This window comes from Spinacia oleracea, chromosome 1, assembly GCF_020520425.1.
Source record: "Spinacia oleracea cultivar Varoflay chromosome 1, BTI_SOV_V1, whole genome shotgun sequence".
Taxonomy (NCBI): Eukaryota; Viridiplantae; Streptophyta; class Magnoliopsida; order Caryophyllales; family Amaranthaceae; genus Spinacia; species Spinacia oleracea.
This window is the reverse complement of record NC_079487.1, coordinates 75,274,368-75,284,767: the sequence shown is the minus strand read 5'-3', so window position 1 is coordinate 75,284,767 and position 10,400 is coordinate 75,274,368. Positions and strand designations below refer to the sequence as shown.

The 10,400-nt window shown below is 37.2% G+C and overlaps 1 protein-coding gene across 1 annotated transcript; it reads right to left on the bottom strand.

Moving 5' to 3' along the window:
* Positions 1 to 365: 365 nt before the first annotated feature.
* On the bottom strand, positions 366 to 4,099 carry LOC110800703 (thioredoxin H-type). Its single transcript, XM_022006014.2, has 5 exons — positions 3,897 to 4,099; positions 2,667 to 2,791; positions 1,923 to 2,039; positions 825 to 947; positions 366 to 638 (listed from the first exon to the last, which is right to left on the bottom strand). Exons 2-5 carry the CDS (start codon positions 2,694 to 2,696, stop codon positions 492 to 494), a joined length of 417 nt encoding a protein of 138 aa, XP_021861706.1. The 5' UTR covers positions 2,697 to 2,791; positions 3,897 to 4,099; the 3' UTR covers positions 366 to 491.
* Positions 4,100 to 10,400: the final 6,301 nt, after the last annotated feature.

Below are 10,400 nucleotides of genomic sequence, written 5' to 3'. Positions count from 1 at the left end.
TTATTGGACGGAGGGAGTAGTATCTAGTGGGTCTTGTCTCTCTCTTTCGACAAAAAAAAAAAAAAAAAACTTGATAGAGAAAATCTTAACGACATTTTTGGAGTGTATTAAACGTGCAATAAGGGCATTTTGTTAAAGTTCCAAGTTTACAAAATATTCTTTCATCAACTATTTGGCATTCATATATTTTACCAAAGTAGTACATTTGTGTAAATGATCTATCATTCATCATTTGGAATGCTCTAAAGATGAAGAGCTATTACATTTGTTCTATAATTGACTAACTCAGACGGTAGACATATCGAGAATGTCCACCTTCTTTTGTCCTTTAAACTTCATTTATCTCCTGATTTGCAGAATAAGCATGTACAAGAGCTTTTGCCTTTTATAACATGGGAATGACTTCTACAGAAACAAGAAAGCAAGCAACAATTAATCCAAATGTAGTACGATATACTATGTAAGTAATTGTTTTGTCAGGAATGTGAACATCACATCCTGGCCGACAACTCAGCAATGGTACCAAGCTTCCTGCGGAGTTCAGATTTGTTGGCTCCTACTAGTTTGTCCATCGGTTGACCAGCTCTAAGAAAATAAAACGTTGGGGTGGCTTTTATATCAAATGAAGTACTGAACTCCTGTGTGGAAAAAGAAAACAATAGCAGTCTTTAATACACCAAGTTTGCTGCAACAAAATGCGTAACTCTATAATGATAAGACAGAGGTTTTTCTTGTAGAAAAAAGATGACCAGAAGATGGATCTTTATCATTGAAATTTAAGACTATATATAACTTTTAGGTAATGAGATAGAAAGCATACTTACTGGCATCTCATCAACATCTACAGTGAGAAAAATTAAAGAAGGATATTTATCAGATAGCTCGCGGTAGGTTCCTGCTATCTCTTTACAGTTCTTGCACCATGTTGCAGAGAATTTAACCACAACCTGCAAAAAGGGGGAAATTAAGGTAGCCAACTTGAAATCTTTACATGAAATCTTTACTCCCAACTTTGCCACAAATTTGAACTGATATAGTTTAATGCAAGAGTTGCATACATCTTACACTAGCCAACTTGAGGTTATGATTAAATACTTCTTAGGAACTCGAAACTTAATTTATAGTCCAGTAGAGTTCCCACTTAACTTAGTAACTAGTGTTAAAGGTAGTTTATTTAATGCAAATAATCATATGATGTAGGAATAACATGATGAGCTTTGGACACAGGGCCATGCTCTTAAGTCTTAATGTGCTCATGCATCCTGCTAATTCTTGTCACTTAGGTTAAAGTAGCAATGAAATCTTCATAGTATTATAAACAACCGTTGTAAAATTTCCTCATTTATGTGTGTTTAAGTTTTGTCTTAATTATGAAAAGGGGAAGTGACTAGTATACAAGTCTTGTAGACTATCTCTGCTGTGGATCTATTTTAGGATGAACCTACATTAAACTTGGGTGATGTCAACCTCTCGTTCCCCTTCTACTGCCATCCTGCTATACAACCAACAAGTACAAGACTGTAAAGCTGAAAGCTATGCTGGTGGAATTTGTTAATCCAAGCCATGATTAACCGTATTATGGTAGTAGCATTGGTCCATACATGGGCTCTCATAGAAGTGGGTTTAGCGGATGACACATAGAGCATATACCTGGAGAAAGTATAAAACTAGAGTACTGTGACTAAGAGAAATATAAAGAACACATGAAAAGGAAGGAAGAGACAGTAGGAATTTCAGTGTGTGGGTTGGAAATAAGTTGTCCTTCATGGGCAGAATACAAGATAGTGCAGTCATTGGTTTTAAGGTTCCAACTCACATCAACTACACATTACCGAATAAATACAAGAAAGATTGTCTTTTGAAACTATTCTACTTTACAAGATTGTTATCATAACTAAAAGGAGAATAAAGAATCAACTCACAATTTTATCATTTCGCCTAGCCTCCGATAATTTTTCTTCCCAACTCTCTTCTTTGGTAATATGTTGAGCCTTTCCACCAGCCTGGCTCCGTTTATTATGTCCTTTGCAATTGCATAACTATCAAATTTAAGTATTTTCCACGAAAACTTTATATTAAAATCCATAGTTGATGCATTATCAAAAAGAAAGAAAACCTCCAAATAATTTTCTAATTTCAGAAACAAGTTGTTCTTAATGCATCAAGGACATTCAAGTTATGCAAAACTTGACTTATGAACTTCCAATTGTCTTGCATAAAACAGCATGGAAAAATAGATTATTATGCTAAAGATAAGAATTCTTGAATATGCATTCAGTTACAGATCCAACTTTCAGTCCTTTAATTTTGGTACGTACTCAACGGAACCTAATCTAATGATTTAAAAAAAGACAGTCGCTACATGAAAAACATCCATTAATGCACACAACAATAACAAGGAATTACTTCATACATTGTACTTGAATCCCATTATATAAGAAGATAAGATTACACATTTACACAAGAGCTATCAAAAAAGCACTGAAGGCAAAATGGAATTAGTAATCAGTATTAATACTAAGATAACAACAAAATCGTAGACAAAATCCCAGTAAGAGAAATTAATGAAAAAGAAACTGTTGTTTAGTAAACAAAATTTGTACTGGTACATGATAGTGAAGACTAAACTGGAAACCTAATTGAGAAATTCAAGAGAAGAAAGTTACCCTACTCCAGCAAGACCAACACTGTCCCATTAAGCGTAGGAAGCCAGCTTTCTTTCAATTACAGAAATCCTCAGTGAGGGAGGGGTTCCCTGAGGTGGCGCGCGTAAGACCAATCACCAAATATTCTGTTGACAAATCAATAGTCATCAGATGCAGTATCAACAAACTTAGCTCACAGAGTCAGAGACGAGCTAAATTCTAATCTTGCAAATTTATTAATAGCAGAACTCCATTATTTAGGACATTAAATCAAGACAAAGAACAATCACAGAGGAAACTGAAACTTTCGCTTTCTGACTCCGTCTATCAATCGGCAGAACAGTCCACATGGTTCCTAATTTTAACTAAATGGAGATGCTAATTTAGCAGAAGTAGCCCAATGTTAACAACAACCGTTTCTTTTTCTTTTTTCGTGTAAGCATGGTTTCACTTTCTCTTGCCATAGGCAGTTTGATGTTACAAAAATACTCAGCACCTCCATGACTTAGCTAGGTCTAATGCTCAACATTCAAGTTAGCACACCCCTGCTCTCTCACATACACGCATTTCCCCACGACTATGACAGGATGCCTATGAGATAACATACAAAATTCTATGTACAACCAGTTGTACGAACATGGTACAATCAAGGCTATTTTTTTGGTCCACGTGATTGGATCTTGTAAGCACATTACCGCAATATAGCTTTGGTTGTACCTTATGACGTACAATCGGTTGTACATTAAAGTTATTGAGCTAACCCTTGAGAGCTCCTTAGCATCGTCATCAGTATCACCTTATACTCAAGTTTTGTCCCTGCGAATTGCGTATTGGAACGCTCGTGCTAGTTTGGTGGAATACTTATTGGTGGGTAATTGTAATTTAACATAATAAGGTAGCGCATTGTGTTATGCCTATTAAAGCGCTTCACGGATTAAGTAACACTGATTGTGATCAACATACATAAACATGAACATTGTTTCCATCCAAAATAATCTACAATTTGAAACATAATAAACCATTTCATCATACCCACATTTTCTTTATTTTCACTTCATTGTACCTATTATAACAAGAACTTAACATCTTCAATTACCAGGCAAACGCAATCTGATAAAATGGCGTGCAGAAAAATGTCATCAAATTCATTTCACATGTGATTCATCATAATTCAAAAGAATGGTAAATATTGAAGCTTAATTATGATAAATTTTCATACAATTAGTGAAAATAATAATAATTGCATAATACCTTTGGTTTGTTCATCAAAGATCTGTCCTCAACAAAACCCAAATCCAATTTTTTTTTAAGGTAATCGTAGGAATTTCAGAGACATTTTTAATGAATTGATAAATTGGCGAAAAAAACAGAAATTTCCCAAGAAATGATGGTAAAAATAGGAGGGGACAGACATCGTATTTCTAATGTCTTTGGCCAGATGGATATCCATCCTATTGGGAATGTGTTACGATAATTACATACAGAGTATACGGCAGTGGTAGTATATAATGTTAATATCTTTACGGCAGTCGGGCCGTGTCCGGGCTAATTTTGTGTGCCCAAAACCCGCTATTTTGGGCCAAATTAGCGGGCTTTTCGGGCCATTCCCAGGCCGGGTCAAATTTATAATTAAAAATGTTGTTTTGCGTTGCCCAAAGCCCACAATTTTTTTAAAAAATTTCGGGTCGGGCCAGGCCCGAAAACCGGGGGGGAATAGGCTGCCCAAAACCCGCTAATTTTCGTGTCGGGCCCATGATGATCCGCTTGGAATTTGTTGCGTCTGAAGGTGTAGCCTACATTTGTCCCCAGGCTCGAAGCGGTGTGTTCGATGATGAAACTATAACCCACTTGTCAGCGATGCACTCTGATTAGCTGAATAACGACCCTCAACTGACTGGAAAAACCATCCGGAACGGAACCTATTAAATATAATAACTTTCATAAATGGAAAGCTTCCTGAAATAGACTGGACACGTATTTAGTCGCATTCGCATTCCGATAATGCTTAATATGTGGTTGCATTGAGAGAAAGATAGAATATGATTGTCCGCATTACAACACACCTATATGCGCCACAATGTTCTAGTACTTGCCTTCTGGCTCTAGAATAACCTAGCTCGAACAATAACACTTCTCAAACTCATACTTACTGGGCACAATACATGTAAATGTTAACCCAAGTTACTTAAATTTCTTACGAGTGCCTAGAATACGCTCGTTAACCCGTTTAGCAAATGATACATCCTTACGAAGTCAAATTCTGTATTATAAATTATGATTTGGATCATGCAAATCACATGATTGTATAGGCCTTGGAATAAGCTTTCCATAGACTTATCATAAGCCCAAATTCGATTTAAAACGAATAAGTTATAAGGATTTTACTTGGGCTTCGCTGAAATGGAAAGACCTTCACTGTTTGGGCCATAATTCGAGATTTATAAAGCCCATTGATGCAAGACCAGTGGCATTGGAAATATGGATTTCGTAGCTTTCCAACAAAATATTATTTGTAAGAATCCAAGTTGGTATGAAGAAGTTATGAGCTGTTAAAGTTCGAGTTTTCTGGGAATCCGCAGATCTGCCTGCGCTGGAATTTTCTAACGCTGACTTAGCGAGCGCTGGAAAGTTCTAGCGCTCACAATTCAAGCGCCACTTTTTTCCAGCAAATTGATTCTGACAAAAACTCAAACTCTTCAAATCCTTTCTTATGAAGCGCTATAATATCCTAGCGCTACAGTTTTGAGCACTGGAAATTTCCAGCGCTTACAAATTGAGCGCTAATTTTTTCAGGTGCTCGAGCTTTTCAAATATCTATCTTATTTCGACTACTTACACTATAAATACATCCCTTATGCAACCATTTTCATTCATCAATTCAGTCTCACTCCTCTGATATTCTGAATTCTCTCTTCCTTCTCTGGTATACTAAAATTCTGTTGACGTCCCGCTCCGTATTCGTAACAGTTCTCCCGTATTAACTCTTGTTAAGCAGAACTCTGTCCATACAAGTATTCAAACCATCCCAATTACTACCGAGGTTATAGCCAATTCATAAGCCAAAACCAAGGAATCTAAGAGGAAACTCTGTCGGAATTAAAGGAAGGATAAAAATCTAAAAGTTAGTATAAAGGTTGTTCTAAAAGCTAAAAGGAGGCTTTGCCAAGGCGAGTGGTAAGTGTTCCTGAGAACCGCAGTAAAGCCTACGCTTTGCTGTAACTTGAATCTATATTTTTATCGCTTTCCTCGCCATATAAATCTGCTAACTTTAATCTGTTATATTGCTCACGCCTAAATCAGATAATACTTGGACAAATTTTTTTATTGTTAAGCACCTTAAATCAATCTAAATCAGCATTTTGACATATGTTTAGTAATATCTATGCGTTAAAATCAATCAAGAGTAGTAATGTAGTATAACACATGTCCCATCATCGTCACAATTGAACTAGTAAGGACCGCACCACGTGGGCTAATGCTGGGCACTCCCCGTATTAGTAAACGTCCCCCGAACTCTCAATCTCTACTCCGCTGGATGTATGTTGAGCGATCTCCACATCAGGGATCACAAGGGAACCGATGGCCGTTGTGAGTCAAATATGTTTGCACTCCAGGCATATCACGATAACCTGGTTTTGTCAGTTTTTTAAAACTGAATGACGACTTCTATAGACTAGTAAAAAGAGGCTAACGCCCACAGTTAGTTCCTATTTACTTAATATGCTTGCCACATCCAGAGGGGAAAAGTCGTGCGGGACGTATACTCTTTCTAAGAGGCGCCCCATCGTGTTTTTCGACCCCCTCATAGAAGGCAAGGTTAGTCTGTTTGGGAAACCATAAGGAGGAAGGACTGTATTACAATGAAACATTTAATTATGTGGCAAAGATGGCAATAGTAAATTTTCTGGAAGTTGCAGATGTTAAGAACTAGGAAGTACACCAGATGGATGTTCACAATGCATTCTTACATGGTGACTTTGAGGAAGAGATTTATATGAAGAGAATATATAATTCTGATAAGGTTTGCTGAATGAGAAAATCGTTGTATGGTTTGAAACAGGCTCCCCGTTGTTGGTTTGAGAAGTTGTCTACGGCTCTGAAAGCTTATGGGTTTCAGCAATCATATTTTGACTAGTCTTTGTTCACCCTTTCAAAAGGTTCGTTGCAAATAAGTGTGCTTATTTATGTAGATGATATGATTGTTGTAGGGAATAGTACGTTTGTGTTGGGTAGTTTTAAGGCATATTTGAGTGAATGCTTTAAAATGAAGGATCTGGGAGCTCTGAAATACTTTCTAGGACTCGAGGTGGCCCACAATAGCCTTGGATATTATTTCAGAGACTAGGTTTTTAGGGGCAAACACTAGTAGAAAAAACCCCTGTTGCAGCCCCCTTTGAAGGAAATAATGCCCTTGGTCCAAGTATGCATTCTATGTTAAGTCTAATAAATGCGGTTCAGTATTAATTAACAAGTTAATAATTCAGTGAGATCAAGTGAGCTGAATGCCTAGCTAGAGGCCGCTTCAGTTCAAGTGGAATTAATGATATTAATCCACAGCTTACTCTTGACTGAACCCGTAGGGTCACACAAATAGTACGTAAACGGATCAAGTATTTAATGGCATTAGATACTCCATCTATGGATATTTGGAATCGACGGATCTTGGTTGCAGTGGGAGCTGAGATCGTCACAGGCAAGAAATGAATACTCCGGAAACGATGATATTGCCGGAAACGGAAATATGGATCGTATCGGAAATATAAATATTATCCAAGTCGTAGATGTTGCCGGAAACGGAAACATGGTACGTATCGGAAAATATTATCGGAAATGGAAATATTGCCAGAATCGGAAATATTGCCGGAAACGGAAATATTGTCAGAATCGGAAATATTATCGGAATCGGAAAATAATTCCGGAAACGAAAATATTAAATATTTGTTCGAAACGGAAATTAATTCCGGAATCGGAAATGTTAAATATTGTTCGTATCGGAAATGAATTCCGGAATCGGAAATTTAATCGGAAGCGTATCGTACGAATAAGCATCGGACGAGGCCTGCCGGACGAGGGCCCAGCTCGAAGCCAGGCCATCGCCCAGCAAGCCAAACGCGCGCCACAAGCCCAGCCAAGGCAGCGCCCAGGCCTACCGCAAGGCAGGCCCAGCGCGCGCCAAGGCCGCGGCTGCGTGGGCCTCGCTGCGTGGGCTGCTGCTCGCACGCACGCGCATGGGCGGCCCATCGTGGCTGCCGTGTGTGTGTGTGTGAGTTTGTGTTCATGCACGATTCCTAAAACGTGCAGAGTTCGGTTAATGATTAAATTCCTAATTCTATTTGATAAATGAATTAATTAGAGTTCTTGTAGGATTCTAAGTTTAATTAATTCGTATCCTAATAGGATTCCAATTCTCTTTCCATACCCCTATAAATATGTGGCCTGGGTTCACAATTTATAACGAGTTTTCAAGTATTCAAAGTGAGTTTTTGAGAGAAAAATTCAGTCACACATCTTGCTCAAAAGTGCCGAAAATTCTAGTACCTTAAGGGCGATTCTAGTTGGTCAATCTTAAGGCGGATCCGGACGTGCTGTGGACTATCTACGGAGGGACGACACTTGGAGTCCTAAAGACTTGTTCTTGCTCGGTTCGGGCGCAGCTAGGGAGGGCACGCAACAAAGAGTATGCATCTAAATTATGCTATATGATTATGTGTAAATAATATGTATTCCTGGGTTAATGGTTGTTTCCGCATGATTTATGTAATATCATATGTATCATAACCTAACAGTGGTATCACGAGCCCCTTATTATTTTCATAATCTAATTTGCATGAACATGGTTAAACATTACAAATTTTCAAGAATTAAAAGGGGTGATTAATTTTCGTAATTGTTAATTAATTGCAAATTGCGTTTATTTAATTATACGTACGCAGTTTTTCGGCAGTTTCTTCGTTACTCATCCGAATTGAGTGATTTTTGTGTCAATTCCGCATGTAAAAGGCATTCTAAAATTTTGACAAAAAAAGTTTTTTTCTGCCGAACCCAGAATTCTCAAATTCGAAGCCTAACTATGACTTTTCGAAGGTTTTAGTTTTTCGAATGCAAAATTTCGTAAATTTAAGATGTTAAATTAAATATTTGCGATTCTTGTTGATAAATCTTGAATTTTTGATTGACCTACTGTATATGTTTAACAAGTTTGAATGCCTAGCCTTGTTAATTATGCAATCTAATTTGTAATTATGATTAATTTGTTGAAAATTAGAATAATTTAGAATTAATTTGATTTTCATAATTAATTATAATTTAATTAGAAACCTATGATTAAAAACCACCATAAAAATTGTAAATTTATGATAAATTTTAAATTTTTATGACCTAGACTTGAATCCATAACAATCGGAAATCAATTGAATAATAAATTTTCAATTTTTCGCCCTAAAATTATGAAATTAATATTATTTATTAATTTGTCATTAATTTTAAATATAAATTTTAAATTTTTTATGCGATTCGTTCATATAACTTGCGCGCACAAAGCAATGGACGCTTCGTGTTACCCTTAAGGGGTGTTGTATAGTGCGGGCATGCGACGACGAGCAAGGGAGCTCGTCGCCCGTGCGGCACCAATGCAATGAGCAAGGCATGGTGCACGAGCACAAGGCAGCAGCCCTGCCTTGTGTCGTGGGCCACGAGCTATGAACAAATGGGCATGGGCGAAAGGCAAGCGATGGCTCGCGCGCACTCGCGCGCACAGCGAGCTGTGGAGCGCGCACTGCGAGCGATGGCTCGCGTGCGACGAGCGCTGGCGCGCGCGCAGCGAGCACCACAGCGTGCGATGGCTTGCGATGGGAGATGCAGCAGCTATGCGACGCAGCGCATGGGCTATGCGCGTATGGCCAGCGATGGCTGTGTGCGTGTGGCCCATGGGCGTGTGATGCGTGAGGTGTTTGCGTTGCGATTAGATCGTTTTGAAATTTTAATTTGAAATTTTCAGTTTACGTAATTTTAATTAATTTTAAAATTAATAATTTAAATTATTTTCTTGGATTTTAATTTTGAATATTGTAATTATAATAAATTTTATTTATTCTAATTATTTTACTAAAATTAAAATCATGAATTAATTTAAATAACGACTGAAATTAAATTAAACTTTTTGGATTCAATTATAAATTTATATGAGCTTTAAATTTTAATTAAATTTGTATGTTTCCGGTTAGACTAGAAATACATTTTTATGTTTAAAATTAGTAAAGCATATGAATTTATTGGTTTAAGTGGGAGCGCTTTTTAGTCATAAACTCTTGATTAGGTCTACAAATCCTTAAGGTTAAAACAACTTGATTAGAATTAATAAGGACTGAATAATAGGTAGATTATTGGTGCCCTTGATTAATTGCTGCAAATGTTTACGTGATGCATAATGTGTTTTACTAACCAGCTATGTGGGCCATTCATGATAATGAATGGGTGAATGGTATATATTGTATATGTACTGTTTTGCAGGTTATGAAGTGACTAGTATGGCCCAAATAGGATAGAAAATATGGTCTGCGTACCATTAATTTGAATGTAATTGGTCTAAAGTACCAAAGTTATTTTTCAATTCAAATATGGTCTGCGAACCATCAAATAGTTGTAATTAGTTATAGCTTATCCTATTTGAAGAAAATGGTGCCTCCCACGGAGATTTTCAAGACGGACTTTGAAGTCAAAGCTTCAAGATGAAGTCGGGCCATACTAGATCACATT

Coding starts and splice junctions, on each gene's coding strand:
- LOC110800703 (XM_022006014.2), bottom strand. CDS start 2,696: ATGGGACAGTGTTGGTCTTGCTGGAGTAGG. Junction 948..1,922: donor CTAGGCGAAATGATAAAATT/GTGAGTTGATTC, acceptor CCCTTTTTGCAG/GTTGTGGTTAAATTCTCTGC. Junction 639..824: donor TAGATGTTGATGAGATGCCA/GTAAGTATGCTT, acceptor TTTTCCACACAG/GAGTTCAGTACTTCATTTGA.